We start from the raw sequence: 18956 nt of genomic DNA, 5'->3' as shown, positions 1-18956 counted from the left end.
CATCGCAAGTGACTTTTGTCTCTTTCTTGAGCCTGCAGGAACTCTCTATACCCTTGGACAAGGGGCTCTCCAGGGCAGGGACTGTTTCTTCTCTCAGGCTGGGAGTCTCTGAAGGCAGGGGCTGTGTCTCTACCCTCAGACAGAACACTCTCCCAGCACAAGCTCGACCCGGTGCTCCCCTAATGCTGGAGAAGCATGCTGGCAGTCTGCAGGTTAGCACTCCTCACTTGTCTGGTGCTTACTGTTAACAGGGCTTGCAAACATATTATTATCACACCCATTAGGGCTGTTAAACACCAGGACAGAAATGATAGCCTATGAGGACAGCACTGACCCTCATAGACCAAAACTTCACTATGGGGATGAAGTACATTGGCCTGCCCTGAAGCAGGAGGTGGACTTAATGGGCTGAAGACGCTAACTTTTTTTTGAGATGGAGTCTGGCTCTGTTGCCCAGGCTGGAACGCAGTGGTGCGATCTCAGCTCACTTCAACCTCCACCTCCCCAGTTCAAGCAATCCTCCTGCCTCAGCCTTTTGAGTAGCTGGAACTACAGGCACCTGCCACCACGCCCGGCTAATTTTTGTATTTTTAGTAGAGATGGGGTTTCACCATGTTGGCCAGGCTGGTCTCGAAGTCCTGACCTCAGGTGATCTGCCCACCTCAGCCTCCCAAAGGTCTGGAATTATAGGTGTGAGCCACCGTGCCCGGCCAAAGACGCCAACTTTGAGCCCTAGACACACGCACAGCTTGGGAATTTAATCTTCACTTTTCCTCTTGTAAATATATAGTGAGGGTGTGATGCCAGCCCCAGCCCAATCTCCTTGGGGCTCTGCGTCTCTGCTTCCTGGCAGCCTCTTGAGTCGACTTGGGGATTTGACGTCAGTTGCTCAGCTCCATCCTTCCTTCTGGACTTGGGGAGGTCCAGATATGACCGGGAGTGAGTCAGTGCGGGGGACTGAGGGGGTGGTTCCCATTCTCTCTCCAGCCCCCTCAACCAATGATCCAAGTTCAAGGAGCTCATCTCTGTTGTTCAGACCATTGAGCTAGTGCCTTGAAGTCTCCGGAACAGCTGTGGGAGCCAAGAATCATTACTCCAGACAAAGGGTAGAGAGCAGATGCAATATCTAGTTATTACAGAGCTGGCCTTGAGAGCCAGGAGCTGTGCCAGGCACAGATATGAGAGGGGCTGCAGGGGCTGTGTCCAGCTGGCGGTTGTAGTGGGGTGCTGGCTGTAGGGTCTCCCTGGGCTCCTCAGAGAGCTCACATTCTGCCAGGTGCTTCAGAGAAAGGGATGAGGAGGGGCAGGGGCTGGTTACCACTGGCTGTGTCTATCCCCAAGAGAGGACAAAATCTGTCACCTACAGGACAGCTTTTCCTGCTGTCATCGGCTGTCACACATTCTCTCCATGCCTGGGGCCCACACTTAGCCAGATCCCCAGAAATCTCAGGCATGTCCCCACTGACTCACCTAGAGTCTCCGCATCTTCATTTCTTTGGCTGTAAACAGGAAGCTATTCATAGCTACCTTCCTCTACAGCCACACTCAGCTACAACTGCATCTGGATCCCCTCCCCTCTTGGGCTCTTGTCAAATGGAGAAGGTGTAGGGGGAAGAGGAGCCTAAAGCACCAAACCTGGGCTAGGGAGTCTGAGGGGAGACAGGGGAGGGGCCACTGCCCCTGGGACAGCAGTTTTACCAGCTCCCCTCTGTGTGCTCCCCCTCACTCCCCAGGGCGTGCCGGCATCATCTGCTTACCGCACCCAGGAAGGGGATGTTGCAGACATTGCCCAGGAAGCCGAAGGCAACAGGGAAAAAGCCCCTAGGAGCAGAGGGGAGAAGGGAGGAGTCAGTGATGGCCCAGGAAGGGAGGATAGAGGGCAGGAGGCTGAGGTCCACCAAAAGGTTCAAGCTGTGGCTTCCGTGCACCAGGGGCAGGCTTGGTTCTGCGCTCCTGTGTTCCGAGAGGCAGTCAAGTGACATGATTAAGAATGAAGGCCCTAGGGTCACACTCTGTGGGTTCACATCTTGGCTCTACCACTTACTGGCACCATATATACTTGGGCAAATTCCTTAACTTCTCTGAATCTCAGTTTCCAACCATAAAATGTGGCTAACAATAACAGTGCCTACATCATAAGGCCATGTACAAAGAAAAGGTCAGGAAGTGCTTATTTTTATTATTGTTACTGTCATGATTATTACTCTTCTGGCCGAAAGTTTTCTTACCTTCCTGAGATCCACCTGACCCGGGTGTCCTGGGCCCTCGGCATGGGCGGCTGTTGGAAGCCGTGCTCACCGTTATACTCACTGGTGCCCTGGCTCCCCCAGGCATACAGCCACCCCTGCCTTTGGCAATCCTGCTCTCATCAAAGATACCCTGCCAAGGCCTGACTGCGGACACATGCGTGACCCCTCACAGGACTTGGAGGTGCTGAGGCTGGCATGAGAAGGGATCCCAGTGTGTGGCGGATGGGAAGGGAGATTTGAAATATGGATTCTGGCTGAGCCACTTCCTTACGGTGGGCCTCAGTTTCCCAAGGTTTCACTGCACTCTGAGGTCCCTGATAGCTGTAATTTGTTTGCCCCTTCTGTGTTACTGCACAGTGTCTTTGTCAAGGCTGACTTTCAGTTTCAACTATCAAATCTGCTGCTGTCCTACTCCACTTTCTAAGCCCTCCATAAATGCTAACTGTTGTCAGAATTTATTTATGGATCTTCCTACTAAACTGTAAATTCTGTAGGAACTTTCTCCTCATTCAGTGCCACATCCTCACACCTGGCCCGTATTTGGCATGCAGTAGGTGCTTATTATATATTTGACAATTTGAATAAGTGACTGTTTGAAAATGACATACATATATATACACACACACACACACACACACACACACACACACATATATATATATATATATATATATATTTTTTTTTTTTTTTTTGAGACAGAATCTCGCTCTGCCACCCAGGCTGGAGGCAATGGTGCGATCTTCTCTCACTGCAACCTCTGCCCCCTGTGTTTAAGCGATTCTTGTGTCTCAGCCTCCTGAGTAGCTGGGATTACAGGCGCTTGCCACCAAGGCCAGCTAATTTTTTTTGTATTTTTAGTAGAAACAGGGTTTCACCATGTTGACTAGTCTGGTCTCGAATTCCTGACCTCAAGTGATCTGCCTGCCTCGGCCTCCCAAAGTGCTGGGATCACAGGCGTGAGCCACTGCGCCCAGGCATAAAATGACATATTTGAATGTGGAATAAATAGATGGCAGGTATGCATGAGAAAATTTAAAGCCACACTTCCTGAAGTCTCTGAGGCCTAGGCCATTCAGGCTAATCGGGGGGTTTCAGGGCTACATTCAGCAAACGGGGGCTCCTATGAGAACCCAGGGATTCCTGAGCCCCACTCCTTTCCATGATTGCAGAAGCCATCATTCTTCCAGTCTCCACTGTCCCCATCCCACCCCGATTCTCTCCACACTACCCTGTAGACATATGAAGCCTTCCTTCCCAACCCCACTTTCTCTGAGACCCCTTCCTTCCTTTTCCTTCAGTACCCTCCAGTCTTCTCTTAGACTCTACCCATCCCTCAAGGCTTCTCTCAAGTCCTGCTTCCTCTACGACACTACCCTGGGCTCCCCTCTGAGTGCCTACAGGCCTGACAGTGGCCACACATCATGACTGAGTTCCACCCTGCCTTTTCCCAAGCCCAGGGCTGACACAGGTCAGGCCAGGGGATGACACAGGGGTCAGGAGCCAGAGCCCCCTGGGTCAAGGGCGACCTTTTTCACATACTAGTTTCAGACCTCGGGGTGGGGGCAACTTCTCTGAGCGTTGGTTTCCTTATCTGTGAAGTAGAGGATAATCCTAGAGTGGGTTGTTGTGATAAAATAAGATGATGATCATGAGCGTGCCTGGAACATGTTAGCTCACTGCCCTTCCTCTCCGGCTAGATTTGAGGGCAGGCCTCGTGTCTGCTCCCTGCTCACAGGCACAGTGCTGGAAACACAGTCAGCACTCTATCAATATTTGTTGATGGATGGGCTAATCCCTCCAAAGTACCCTTCAGCCTACTTTAGGGGGCCTTTCCGAAGTGTCCATGGTTCTCATCTCTTGCAGGATAAAGTCCCAGCTTCTGCACTGCCTGCTGGGGTGATCTCAGCCACTCAGATGCTTTGGTGGGTCTGTCCAGGGTTAGAGGGATTTGCACTCACTTGAACAGGCTGAAGAATCCGTAGGTTTCCAGGAACATACCCAGGAGGGGCCAGCGTAGGAGCATGACAACCACACCCCCCAGGAAGAAGCTGGTTCCCTTGAGTTTGTGCCGTTGGAAGAAGAACTGAAAGGTCTTCCTCAAGCCGATGATGAAGGAGAGGCCCGTCAGGAACAGCAGCTGGAGGGAAGGGAGGAGAGCATGAAGCAAACCCACCAGCCCCCTGAGGAGCTGGGGGCACAGGCCTGGAGCCAGGTGGCGGGCAGGGGCAGGACGTGCTAACTCTTTAAGACCATCTGAGCGAGGGCCGTCTAGCAATGTGGCAGAATCCCAGAGCCTTGATAAGTCTTGCTGGCTGGGAACAGGACTGCACAGAGGCAGGGGGATGGATGAGAAACTTTTGATGGTTTCTAGTTGCCCACCCAATTCCCTGGAGCCCAAGCACTTTTTCATATGGGACTTGGTTTCTCACCATACCATCTAGGGAAGATGGAATCAGGTGGGATTTTTATTCCAGAGAAGTGAAGATTGAGGCCTAAGTAGGTTAGGCAGCCATACTGAAAGTCACACAGAACCTTCAGAGGCTCCACCGCCTACAGAATAACCCTCCAGGCCCTCCCCTGGATACCCTATCACTGTCTTCAGCTTGGCTCCTAATGATCCCTTAAGAGTGCCCAGGCTGTCGTCAAATTGAACTCTCTGGTTTTCTTCCAGCATATCCCATGCTTCCCCGCTCCTCCCCCACACCTTCTCTCCTGCTGTTCCAACCCCCTGGAAGTGCTTTATTCACCTCCACATCCATTTCCTTTCCAAATTCCTCTCCACCCTTCTCCAATTTAGTGTGCCCTCTTTCCACTAAGCCCCTTGTTTCATATTAAATGTGTTTACTGTGGCCCCTGCCTTCCTCCCAGCCATGTATGTCATGTTATATCTCTAGCCCTAGAGTGGGATTCAGATGGCAGGGACAGTGTCTGAGTCCCCTCAGAACCCCCAGGGTCTCCCACAGAGCTCGGTGTGAGAATCCAGGTCCTCAGATTCTTGGTGCCGCAGGCTCTGTGTCCATTTCCTGTGCCCTCCTCCGCCCAGGCTTGATGATGTCTGACCCCTGGATAAGCATGGTCTGAATAAACTTGGGATTTATTTAAGGGATTTATTTAAAGACTTAAATAAACTTTAAGTCTTTATTGCCAGGACTATCCTGGCAATAGAGACTTCAGAAAGGTTGGGGCAGGGGAGTGGGGACACAGGGCTGGGGGACTCACGTTTCCAAAGGCCAGGAGCACGGAATCAAAGTACAGGAGTGTTCCAAAGAGGATGAAGAAGATGCCGAAACCGGTGATCCCCACACCAATCTCTGCAATGGGCAAGGAGGTGGTGGAGCAAAGGGCTTTGGGGCTCCCCAAAAAGCCTGACTTCCCTGACTTCCAATGGGGGACCCTGAAACTTCCCCCATTGCCACAGGACAGGTGCCCTCTGTGGGGGTGACTCCACTTCCATCCAGGAATCTCAGCTTTCGTGCTCTCAGGGGATGGTGGGATGGGAAGGGGAAGGTAGGATGGTCTGAAGCTTTGTCTAGCACCTGGGAACTGTGCTGTCACTTCTGTACACAGTGGCATTCTGTCCTCACCGCAGCCCTGTGTGGAGGCTGGTGCTGCCGTCACCACTTTATACTCTCAGCCTCCTCTCGTCCTCAAAAGCCACATTATCCACATCAGTATCAGGGCTGAACATAGCATCTGCCTCCTCTGCTCCTGCCTTGTGCAACTGAGAACCACTGGAGCCCAGTCCACACTGCGCAGAAGGGAGCCACTGAAAACTCAGGACCACCAGCCCCAAAGAGCCTCAGAACCACCCAGCTCTCCTGGTCCTTTCTCAAGAGGCTGGCCCGCCTGAGCAACTCTCCACACCATCTCCTTTCTCCTCAGAATTGCCCTGTCTCCACTCTCAGGTGGTGACGTTTCCCACTGGATTGGGAAAACAGAAGTCATAAGTTAGGAATGCATTCCTCTTCCCAGCTGGGGCCTACACCCAAGACCCAAGCCTGCACCTGCTCCCATTGTCCTCCCTCCCTCCTGCAGCAGGCACCTTGTGGGCCCTGCCACACACTCTTTGGCCAACTCTCATTTCAACCCAGTGGCTTCGGGCAGTTCTGCCGAGGTTGGACCCACACTGACAATGAGCTTCCATTCCCAAGGTTTGATAGTGAGCCTCCATTCCCAAGGTTTGACAGTGAGCCTCCATTCCCAAGGTTTGTAAGCATCTCAGGGCGTTTTTTGAAGCTGAGTTCGCTCAGAGCCAGCAAACATAGCCCAGAAGTTCAGGACATGAAGGCCCCCTCGTTTGGTCAAGGGCTACATTTTTGACATTTTGATAAACATATTTCAGATCGCTCCCCTCAAGACGAGTTATACAATAACCAGATATATAGTTCCTTTTTTCCTTAACCCTCTCCATCACTCAGAATTGTTAATTTTACTTATCTTTGCCACAATGATAGTCAATAAATGGAAACTCATTCTGTTGCTTCGTTTTTAAATTGTTACCTTTTAAAGTTTTAAATTGTGGCAAAATGCACATAAAACGAAACTTACCATCTAACCATTTAAAAATATACAGTTCAGTGGTATTAAGCGCATCTCCTGAATTCTTCATCTTGCAAAGTTGAAACTCTACACTCATTAAACAGTAGCTCCCCATTCCCCTCCCACCAGCCTCCAACAACCACCATTTTACTTTCTCTATGAATTTTTGACTACTCTGGGAACCTCCTATAAGTGGAATCATACAATATTTGTCTTTTTGTGATTGTCTTATTTCACTTATCATAACGTTCTTAAGGTTCCTTCATGTTGTAGCATGTGTCTGAATTTTCTTCCTTTTTAAGACAGAATAAATAGTCCATTGCTATCTGTATCCTGCATTTTGTTGATCCGTTCATCTGTTGATGGACATCTGGGTGGCTTCCATCCATCTCTTACCTATTGTAAATAGTGTTACTCATAAATATGAGTGTAAGAAAATATCTCTTCAAGACCCTGCTTCCAATCCTTTCGGGTATATACCCCACAAAGTGGGATTATGGAATTATACTGGATCACATGGTAATTCTATTTTTAATTTTTTGAGGAATTGCCATTTTGTTTTCCATTGTGACTGCACCATTTAACATTCCCACCAACAGTACACAAGAGTTCTAATTTCTCCACATCTTGCCAATACTTTTTCTGTTTTGTTTTGTTTTGTTTTGATAGCAGCCATGCTAATGGGTATAAGGTAGTATCACATCGTGGTTTTGACTTACATTTCCCTAATGATTAATGATTAGTGATCTTTTCATGTGCTTGTTAGCTGCATGTATATCTTCTTTGGAGAACTGTCTAGTTAATTTTTAAACAGGTTGTTCCTTTTGTTGTTGAGTTGTAGGAGTTCTTTATATATTTTGGATATTAACTATCAGGTATATGATTTGCAAATATTTTCTCCCCCTCTGTAGGTCACTTTTTCACTCTGTTGACTGTGTCCTTTGACACACTGAAATTTTTAATTTTGATGTAGTCTGATTGATGTCTTCTTTTTCTTTTGTTGCCTGTGTTTTTCAAGTCATATCTTAGAAATCATTATCAAAGTGTTGTAATGTTTTCCCCTATGTTTTCTTCTAAGAGTTTTATAGTTTTAGCTCTTATTTTTAGGCCTTTGATCTGTTTTGAGTTACTTTATGCAGCTAGTATAAGGTAAGGGTCCACCTGCATCTTTTGCATGTGGATATCCAGTTTTCCCAGCACTATCTGTTGGAAAGACTGTTCTTTCCCCATTTCACGGTCTTAATACCCTCGTCAAAAATTTTGCTGGACTTGTTAGAATTGGTTCTCATAACCTCTATGAAACTGGTATTATTAATATGCTTTTGCAAATAATTGTTAAAAGTGGGGGGAAATTATTCTGTTGTTTAGAGGCAGAACTGTAAAAACAAAAACAAAATTATCGAGACTAAATTTACTGGCTGAGTTATATTTACACCTGAAAGAAAATGAAACAACACAATCATCTTCTGGGTAGTTAATCCCTCATCTGTTGCTAGGCAGATTTTAAGAGGATTAGGATCAATTCCAATACAGAAAGAAGGCCAAAGAGCTTCTTTAAAAGAATCATCAAAAATACAGCGATGAAACCAGGTGCTCAGTGGCTCACACCTGTAATCCCAGCACTTTGGGAGACTGAGGTGGATGGATCACGTGAGGTCAGGAGCTCAAGGCCAGCCTGGCCAACATGCTGAAACCTCGTCTCAACTAAAAATACAAAAATTAGCTGGGCATGGTGGCACGCATTACTAGTCCCAGCTACTTGGGAGGCTGAGGCAGGAGAACTGCTTGACCCCGGGAGGTGGAGGTTGCAGTGAGCCGAGATTACACCACTGCACTCCAGACTGGGCAACAAGAGCAAAACTCCATCTCAAAACAAACAAACAAACAAAAACCAAAACAATGATGAGATCTAACATTCCAATTATAGACTGAAACCTTGCTCAACTCATAGTCTGGTATCATGCCAGTCTTACTGGATCTCACTTTTGGCAGAAGCTGGATTTTGTTGGGACCCAGTGTAACATAATTTCTCTCAACATATCACCCAGCTGCCCAGAATCTATTTTCTACTGAAAGCTGATTCCTTGTGTTCCTGACAAGCCTTCGTGATTGATTTGGGCTTGTTTCCTACTTCTACCTCCTCCGGCTGGCCTGAGTTAAATCTCTTAGAAGCTGGGACAGCTCAGCAGAGTATCACCCCATGGGTCACGAGGAAGGTTGTGTTTTGTCAACATTTCCTTCCTCAGAGACAACACATTGAGAATCTAGAGTTACATCTATCTGAATTACCATGATAATTTCCTGTAGGTCAGAATATTGTGGAGGAAGACCACAGTCATCTTTCTTTAACCCAAATGATAAAAGTGTTTTAGGTTTTTATGCTTGTTATAAAATATCTGTTGTTGGCTTATGCCTGCCATAAAAATATCTGTCATTGGTTTCAGCTCTGACTCTACACCCTTTCCTCCCCCTCAGTAGGTGTATTTGTGTAGAAACACGATGTGCACATTTTATGGGGTTTTCATTTTGTTTTGCAAAACTATCTATATGTTCATCCTGCACACACTTAAGAACAGCCTCATACTCATTTTGTAGAAACAGCATAAGTTTCTCACATTCACACGTGATGTCCATTCTATTTATTCCTTCTTCTGCAGCAGCGATTTGCTGGCTGGCATAGTCATCACTTCTCCACCTGTTCTACACTCTTCTTTAAGGGCAGGTGCAATTCCAGGACTTTCCTGTGATAGGGGCAGCCTTCTTTATGGGCCACACTTAGTGCTCTCAGCGCTCAGTGGGACACAAAACTCCACAGAAAAGGGTCAGAAACTGGGTTTCTCACACACAAGCTTCAGACCTGCCTTTGCCTCTTGCTTCTGGAGTAGCTTAGCGATTTCAGTCAAGTTACCCAGTCAGAGGTTGCTCCTAAAGTTCTTTTCAGGCAGCAACCATGGCAGAAAGAGCGGAGGAGTGGGGATGTCATACAGATGTCCCCAGGAGTGACGGGCGTGCCTGCCGGGCACGGTCCCCGAGATCCAGACAGATTGAGCAGCGCGCCCTCTGCTGGAGGCGGCCAGGGCTGTCACGCCTACACCCGGCGGAAAAACCTGGGAAGCCAAGGTAACTTCAGGGAGGCGTGGCTCTCCAGGAGCCACCTGGGAGAAGTGGAGACCTCCCCAGACCTCAGAGATCAGCTTTAGGTCTCCCTGGCAAGGCACACTGATGGCTGCACTGGTGCCCTTGTTTAGCCCCTCGCTCTGCAACTCCCAAGCTGCTGCCAAGAAGAGCCCACAGCCACCTGATCCAGACAAGCCAGGCTTCCCCGACTCCCCATTTCATAGCTAGCTTGAAGAAAAGCCAGATTCAATGTCTTTCTTGCTCCAGAAAGCAGCTACAGCTCCAAGGAAACAATAGCTCATGGAGCAGGCGGATGAGTCCTTCTGGCCTCAGGCTGCGCAGCGAGTCTCTCAGAACATCATTGGTTTTTCCCCCCTTTTCCTTTTCCTTTTTTTAAAGCAATCACAAATGTGCAGGAAAGTTGCAGGTACAGTACAAAGAATATTTTTCTCGAACCATTTGAAAGTAATTGCCACCTCATACCTCATCACCCCTGAAGGCTTTGGTGTGATTTTTAAAACCTCTCCTGGACACTAAGGACATGAATAGACAATTCTCAAAAGAAGATATACAAACAGCCAACAAACATATGACAAAATGCCCAACATCACTAATGATCAAGGAAGTGCAAATCAAAACCACAATGTGATACCACCTTACTCCTGCAAGAATGGCCATAATCAAAAAATCAAAAAATAATAAATGTTGGCGTGGATGTGGTGAACAGGGAACACTTCTACACTGCTGGTGGGAATGTAAACTAGAATAACCACCATGGAAAACAGTGTGGAGATTCCTTAAAGAACTAAAAGTAGAACTACCATTTCATCCAGCAATCCCACTACTAGGTATCTACCCAGAGGAAAATAAATCATTATACGAAAAAGATACTTGCACGTGCCTGTTTATAGCAGCACAGTTCAGAATTGCAAAAATATGAAACCATATATATACATATATATACACACATATATATACACACATATATGTGTGTGTGCATCTATCTATCTAATCTATCTATCTATCTAATGAACTACTTACTACTCAGCCACAAAAAGGAATGAAATAATGGCATTTGCAGCAACCTGGATGGAATTGGAAATCATTATTCTAAGTGGAGTGACTCAGGAATGGAAAAGCAAACATCATGTTTTCACTCATAAGTGGGAGCTAAGCTATGAGGATGCAAAGGCATAAGAATGATACAATAGACTTTGGGGACTCATGGGAAAGGGTAGGAGGGGGCTGAGGGATAAAAGACTACACATTGGGTACAGTGTACACTGCTTGGGTGATGGGTGCACCAAAATCTCAGAAATCACCACTAAATAACTTTTTCATGTAACCAACCACCTGTTCCCCCCAAAACCTATTGAAATAAACAAACAAAAAGTTCTCCTAGACAGCCAACATACAGCCATCAAAATTGGGAAATTAATATTGATATGTGACTATCCTCTAACCCTCGGACTCCATTCAAGTTTCATCATTCACCCAGTAGTATCATTTATAGCAAAAGATTCCAGTTCATCATTCTGTGTGGCATTTAATGATCATGTCTCTTTAAACTCTTCTGTCTGGAACAGCTCCTTGGTCTTTCCTTGGCATGAACTTGATACTTCTGAAGATTCAGGCCACTTATTCTGTAGCCATCCCTCCATTTGGGTTTGTCGGATGTTTCCTCACAACTAGACTCAGGTTATGCATCTTAGGCAGAAATAGCACAAGATGTAATGCTGTGTTTTTCTCACTGCATCCTGGTAGGTGGTGCACGATGTCAACTTGCCCCATCGCTGATAATGTTTCTTTACTCTTAGGGCAGTGTCTGCCAGGCCTTCACCACCCCATCCCTGACCCTGCAGGGGATGCCCATCACTCTACTTTGCCTATGACACTTTGCACCAGGCCACCCCTAGTGTGAATACCCTTCTCACCCTGCTGGGGTTCTAACACCCCACTCTGAGCACCCCCTTCTCTGTGTTAAACCTAATGGCTTTAAGACTGAATTGTCCAGGAAGAGGAAGGAAGGAAATAAGGAGAGAAAGAGCCTCATTCGCTTTTCAAAATTAACAATAGTGATTGATCGTATAATGAACATGCTGTGCCAGGCACAGTCTAGGCACATATATGCTTTAAGTATATTAACACATTCAATTTTCATAACTACCTGTGACATAGGTACTACTATTAGTGCCATTTCACAAACAAAACTGAAACACAGAGGTTAAGTCACTTGCCCAGGAATACACAGCAGCTGGCAGAAACAGGATTTGAACTCAGTCTCGAGCTCCAAAAAGTGACTTTTGGGTGGGCACGGTGGTTTACACCTATAATCCCAACACTTTGGGACGCCGAGGTGGGTGGATCACCTGAGGTCAGGAGTTCGGGACCAGCCTGGCCAACATGGTGAAACCCCGTCTCTACTAAAAATACAAAAAATTAGCCAGTGAGTTGGCGGGCACCTACAATCTCAGCTACTTGGGAGGCTGAGGCAGGAGAATCGCTTGATTAGATTCAGGAGGCAGAGGTTGCAATGAGCCAAGATCATGCCATTGCACTCTAGCCTGGGCAACAAGAGCAAAACTCCAACTCAAAAAACAAAAACAAAACAAAACAAAAATTAAAAGTGCCTTTAACCAACCCAGTCCAGTCCACTTCCACAGGTAATGTTCTTGCCTTGGCCATTAATGACCTCCATGTTATCAGATCCAATGGGCAGGTGTGAGCCGTCATCTGTTAGAGCTGACCACTCCCGTGTTGAAACAGCCTTTCTCTTGGTTTGTGCACATCACGTTCTTGATTTTCTTCCTACTGCTCTAACTGCCCTTTCTCTGTCTCCTCTGCCAGCTCCTACTTCTCTCTCTTCCTCTTGGGATTTGAATTGCACAGGGCTTGTGCCCAAGCTCACTTCTCTTCTCATTCTATTTCCACATGTATCCCCGTGTGTTTATTTTTGTTTTTAATTTTGTCTTAAAGTTGGGATCTCGCTCTGTTGCCCAGGCTGGAGTGCAATGGCACGATCATAGCTCACTGCAGCCTTGAACTCCTGGGTTCAAGGGATCCTTGTACCTCAGCCTCCTGAGTAGCTGGGACTACAGGCACTGGCCACCATGCCCAGCTAATTTTTAAAAATTGGTTTAAATTTTTTTGTTGTTGAGACAGGGGTTTTGCAGTGTGCCCAGGCTGGTCTTGAACTCCTGGCCTCAAGCGATCCTCCCACTTTAGCCTCCCAAAGTGCTGAGATTACAGGCATGAGCCACCACACCCAGCCTCTGAACGTCTGTAAACATCCCTTGTATGCTGATGGCATTGATGTCTCTCTTTCTAGTCCATGCCTCTCTTTGGGCTTTGAAACTCATATCTAGCTGCTTACTTGGCATATCTGCCTGGTTTTCTCTCAGCCATCTTGAACTGGGCTAATCTTGAATCCCAGACTGGGTTATTTATCTTCCTTCCTTCAACTTATGCCTCCCTTGGTTGTCCTCAAATGAGTAAACATGTCACCACCGCCCACTCCACCACTTAAGGCAAAAGCCCACCCTTCCCCCATGAAATTCGCAGCTAAGTTTTCTTTTCTTCTCCCAAGATACATGTTGAAAGCTGTCCATTTCTTTCCATTCTTACCACCTAATTCCCAGCCACGATCATCTCTTTCCTGGACTCCTGCAGCAGCCCCCATTTGGCCTCCTGCTTTATTCCTGCGCCCTCCCAGTTGTTCTCCACACAGTGCTCAAGGGTCTTGCAAAACATACAACCTGATCATGTTAGCATACTGCCTAGACTCCTGCGTGGCTGCCCACTAAGATGAGACTGCAGCAGAGCTCTCTCATCCACACCGCGGCTCACAGGCCTTGCCTGGTGGGGCCCAGGCCTGCCTGTCCACCTTATCTCCTGCCATTGTCACTCTTGCCTGCCATGCTCCAACCACACTGTTCTCCATGGCTTCCATGTGAGCTCTTTTGGCTCAGGGCCTTGGTACATGCAGTTTCCTGGTCTGCAACACCCTGCCTTTCACTTGTTACTTGACAATGCATCCTCATCGTTCAGGTCTCAACTGAAATGTCAGTTGCTCAGGGAAAGCCGGTCCACTCTGTTCCCTGACCTAAATCTGGTTCCCTCATTTCTCTCTCTCACAGGACTTGCTTATCGTATTTGGCAAGAGTACATTTACTTGCAGGCTAATTGGTTTAACAAAGTGTCAGCGTGCCACTGGGCTGAGGACCCAACCCACCTCTCTCTATATTTTTATTCACGAGGTCCATGGTTCTCAACTGGGGTGAGGGGATTGTGGAGGGGGAGTGGGGGGCAGGATGGGGATTTGTCTCCCAGGGGACATTTTGCAATGTTTGAAGACATTTTTTATTGTCACAGCTTGGAGTGGGGGTGCTACTGGCATGTAGTGGGTAGAGGCCAGGGATGCTGCTAATATCCTATAATGTACAGGACAGGCTCCCACAACAAAGAATTATCCTGCCCCAAAATGTCAGTAGTGGGGAGGTGAGAAACTGTGCCTGCCCTTGGTGATCTCTCGGATGCTCGTGGTCCTAAAGACTATGAATATGCAGATTATTCCCACATTTCTGTCTCCAGCCCAGGCCTCTACCTGGAACTCCAGACTCACATACCCAACCACCTACCTGACATTTCACCTGGATGTCTAACAGCACAAACCAACTCAACACATCTAAAGCCCAGTTCCTGCTTTCCCCCCACTCAACCCTTCCCATTGCACAGGCTAAAAAATATAAAAGGCATTCTTGACTTCTCTTTCTCTCACACCCTACATCCAATCCATCAGCAAATCCTCAACACTTTCCTCAAGGCAGATCCAGCATGGAACACACCCCACTAATCCCCTGCTAACACCTTGGTCTCCTCCACCTTCACACACTCAGGACTGGCTTTCCCGGCTGGGCACGGTGGCTCACACCTGTAATCCCAGCACTTTGGGAGGCCAAGGCGGGTGGATCACTTGAGAGGTCAGGAGTTCGAGACCAGCCTGGACAAAGTGGTGAAACTCCATCTCTACTAAAAATACAAAACTTAGCTGGGTGTGGTGGTGGGCGCCTGTAACCCCAGCTACTTGGGAGGCTGAGGCAGGAGAATCGTTTGAACCCAGGAGGCGGAGGTTGCGGTGAGCAGAGATCCTGCTACTGCACTCCAGCTCTGAGCGACAGAGTAAGACTCTGTCTCAAACAAAACAAAACAGAACAAAACAAAACAAACAAACAAAAAAAAACAACTGGCTTCCCTGCTGCTACCTTCATACTTTCACAGCCTATTCTCAACCCAGCACCCAGAGTGATCTTTTAAACGTAGAAACAGAACGCATCACACCACAGCACGAAACCCTCCGATAGTTTCTTATGTAAATAAAACCAAGGTCATTACCATGGTCTATAAGTATCCAGTGTCCTGACCCCTCAGTGACCTCCCTGACCTAAACTGTTAGGATTCTCCCTACACCTCACTTTGCTCCAGGTACACCCGCCTCCTTGTTGTTCTTCAAACACACCAAGTATGCTAATGCCTCAGGGCCTTTGCACTGCCTGTCCCTGCTTCCTGAACATTTCCCCTCCAGGGAGCTGCATGGCTTTGCTTCCTCGCTTCCTACAGATCTCTGTACAAAGGGCACCTTCTCAGTGAAGCCTTCCCCGACCACTCTATATAAAATAGCGACCCCTCCTACCTCAAACTCCATAGCCTCCTCTTATTTTATTTTCGTCTGGAGGACTTAACATCTTCTGATATACTACATACTTCTTTCTGTTAATTACCTGTCTCCCCTCTCTAGAATGTAAGCAGGGAGTTGGTTTCATTTAATGTTGGACACTCTGTGTCCAACACAGTGCTGGGCACACAGCAGAGACAAATCTGTTGAGTGAACAAAAGAATGTTGTCACCAGTTCTCACATGAAAAACCAAGGCTTAGAGGCTTTAAGTAACTCACCCAAATGAAGGCCACAGAGTCACGGTTCTTCCCATGGCCCCAGACCTGTTCCAAGACCTCCTCCCTACCTCTTCCCCCAAAAGAAGGGGAAGGATGTTTAGGAGTGAGGGTATGGTGGTTTGGGCAGGGGAGTGGAGTTCAGTTTTTTATAAGAAGCCCCCAGGGCCACAGCAGACCTTGATAGTGTGGGGAAAGATGTCTGAATGGGCAGAGGCCTCCTGAGTCCACCTTTGTGGCAACCCGGGATGGGAAAGGGGTCAGTGTGACTGGGGAACCTACCAGGTCCCCTGGGCACCAAACTCTGGCTACCTGTGGGCCCTGAGCAACTCCCACCCTCTGGAGAGCAGGGAGCCACACCCCGCCCTGCCTGCTGCCCCGGGTGCCAGCACGGCAGCTCCCAGCCCCTGGCTCCAGAGGTCACGCTTGTAGGTTTCCCAGTGACAGCTGCCCGGCTGGGAGAGAGAGAACTGGCACGGAGCCTGGCCTGGGTAGCCCATTGCAGCCCCGCTCCCTCCACTCACTCTGCCATTCGGTGATGGAGATCATGCCGCACACAGCCTGGGGGGCCTTCCGGTTGGAAGCGGGCAAGTGGAGCGTGGCCCGGAGGACTCAACTGGTACATGGTCACGGGAAGCTGACTCTTGGTTAAGTTGCGAAATGAGCCTATGGCAAATCATTAACTCCCCCTCCAACCCCCGCCCCACCCGCGCACACCATGCAGGTGCTTCTAGTCGCCTACTCCCTCCTCCCGTCTTCCGGTAGGGCAATGCCCCTCCACCTGCCGTGCTCGCCGGGGAAGGCACCGTCCTCCTGACCCTTTCCTCACACCACCCGGTGTTCTGCGGGCTCTCGTCTGCCCCGCGAAACTTAGATTGTATATGGAAGCATTGGGATCTAGGAGGTGCTCAGGTTTCTTGCTTGGTTTCGTGGTGTGTGAAGAGTTGGCATCCGCGCATCCCTTTGGGAATGTACTAAATTAATCTTGAAAGTCAAGCTTTTTACTCTCTGCTATTACACATGCTAGGCGCTGGGAGGCAATGAGCGACTGAGTACAAAGCCTGTTGCTGACCTAATGGCAGAGCCACATCTGGTTAAATTAATGGCAAAAGCGCCATGGGGGAAGTTAGACACGAAGGGCTTGGACCTCCTTTCCCCAAGCGTCGTCCAGCTTTGGACTCACTGTGAGGTTGAGCTATGGAAGACAAAGCCCTGAATTTGGGGTTGGGGCAGGACTAGACAATTCAGGGGGCCTGGTTCGAGTCCACCTACCAGCTGTGTAGACATGGATTTGTCCTTTCCTCCTTTGGGCCTGCAAAAGGAGGGGCAGTTATTTCCTAACATCCTTTTTTCCCCATCGCAGAGCAATGGTTCTCAATGCCAGGAGAGCCAACATCCACTTTGCAATGTCTCCTCTATCCAGAAATGAAGAAATGAATTTCATAGATGATATGACTAATCTACATACATCATTTAAAAATGCAAATAGGCCTGGCATACCAAATGCATCATGTCTGTAATCCCAGCATTTTAGGAGGCTGAGGCAGAAAGATTGCTTGAGCCCAGGAGTTTGAGACCTGCCTAGGCAACATAGTAAGACCTTGTCTCTACAAAAATAAAAATCAAAAAATTAGCCAGATGTGGTGGTGCCTGCCTGTAGTCCCAGCTACTGGGGAGGCTGAGGTAGGAGGATTGCTTGAGCCCAGGAGGTCGAGGCTGCAACGAGCTGTGATCAAGCCATGCATGGGTATGAGAGTGAGATCCTGTCTCAAAAAACCAAACCAAACAACAACAACAAAACCAAGGAAAGCTGACACAATTAAAAAACAAAAAAAAGGATAAGTTATAATAAAACATGATGTCTTTCAATATATAAACACTCAGGCAAGACTTACCAGAAGGCATAAATGAAATAGGCAGATTGCTTGCACCTACACATAATATATATTTGAATTTAAGAGAAATAGAAGACGAGCCATTCTATGCAAAAACAAAAATCACACACATGCAAGAAAATGAAAGAGTAGCAGGAAGTGAACACTAGAAATAAAAATTGCTAGGTGAGTAATAACAGACCAGATGTACTTGCATATGATAAGAGAGGGAAAGCATCTTAATTGAGATAGGGATGACACAGCAGGGCAAATTAGAGAGCACAAGGTGGAGATAATATAGGAGTATGACGCGCATGCAAAGGAACTGGGTCTTATGTATGTGTGTATTGTCAAAATAGCTCCCATGGAATGGGGTCGCCATAGAGTACCACAACACATCGACCTCTGTCTTGAAACATATCAGTGTTGAGGTAGAATTCAGTCTCTGGGATCTTAAAAGGCCTTAGAGATCATATATTTCCAGTGGGCAATGGGGCATAGAGGATAGATTGGGAAGAGAAAAGAAGATAAAAATGGTTTAGAGCAATTGCATGTGGACACCTGGGACAGTGTTGTAAAGACAGGGCACAACATTTCCACACGTAATTGTGACAACGTAAGTGTTCATCCTTGGGCTGCAAAAAACTTTAAACATATAAAGGATGGCAATAATATGAAATAAACTCTAAAAACTTTTATTAAGGAGACACAGTGAGATCTCCTGCATCTCAAGTGTCTCTGATTTCATGTTTGGTTCTCTCACATCTCTTCTGTTAAATATTTTCAGTCAATTTCTTTGCTTATTCAGTATCACCTACTGATTGGATCTGTTTTCTGTTTTTCTTTTCTTTTCTTTTTTTTTTTTTTTTTTTAGACAGAGTCTCGCTTTGTCACCCAGGCTGGAGTCGATCTCTGCTCACTGCAAGCTCTGCCTCCCGGGTTCACACCATTCTCCTGCCTCAGCCTCCCGAGTAGCTGGGACTACAGGCGCCCACCACCACTCCCTGCTAATTTTTTGTATTTTTAGTAGAGATGGGGTGTCACCGTGTTAGCCAGGATGGTCTCGATCTCCTGACCTCGTGATCGCCTGCCTCGGCCTCCCAAAGTGCTGGGATTAAAGGCGTGAGCCACCGCGCCCGGCCAGAACTGTTTTCAGTCAAATACATAGTAGTAGAAATCTTATAATCCTTTGGGCAGACAAGGCATGGAGTAGATTATTCAATAATTTTG

At 47.6% G+C, this 18956-nt stretch overlaps 1 protein-coding gene across 2 annotated transcripts; it reads right to left on the bottom strand.

Annotated features, from left to right (window-relative positions):
• Positions 1-737: 737 nt before the first annotated feature.
• GOLT1A (golgi transport 1A) lies at positions 738-16585 on the bottom strand. Of its 2 annotated transcripts, none has more exons than XM_050764680.1 (5): positions 16377-16585; positions 5469-5560; positions 4208-4386; positions 1758-1821; positions 738-1071 (listed from the first exon to the last, which is right to left on the bottom strand). In XM_050764680.1, the coding sequence occupies exons 1-5, from the start codon at positions 16399-16401 to the stop codon at positions 1033-1035; spliced, it is 399 nt and encodes a 132-aa protein (XP_050620637.1). In that variant the 5' UTR covers positions 16402-16585; the 3' UTR covers positions 738-1032. The 2 variants fall into 2 exon arrangements, with proteins under 2 accessions (XP_050620637.1, XP_050620628.1); XM_050764671.1 differs by lacking the exon at positions 738-1071 and adding an exon at positions 1087-1279.
• Positions 16586-18956: the final 2371 nt, after the last annotated feature.

This window comes from Macaca thibetana, chromosome 1, assembly GCF_024542745.1.
Source record: "Macaca thibetana thibetana isolate TM-01 chromosome 1, ASM2454274v1, whole genome shotgun sequence".
Taxonomy (NCBI): domain Eukaryota; kingdom Metazoa; phylum Chordata; class Mammalia; order Primates; family Cercopithecidae; genus Macaca; species Macaca thibetana.
Note: the sequence above shows the minus strand (reverse complement) of the source record. Positions and strands in the feature narration are given on the sequence as shown.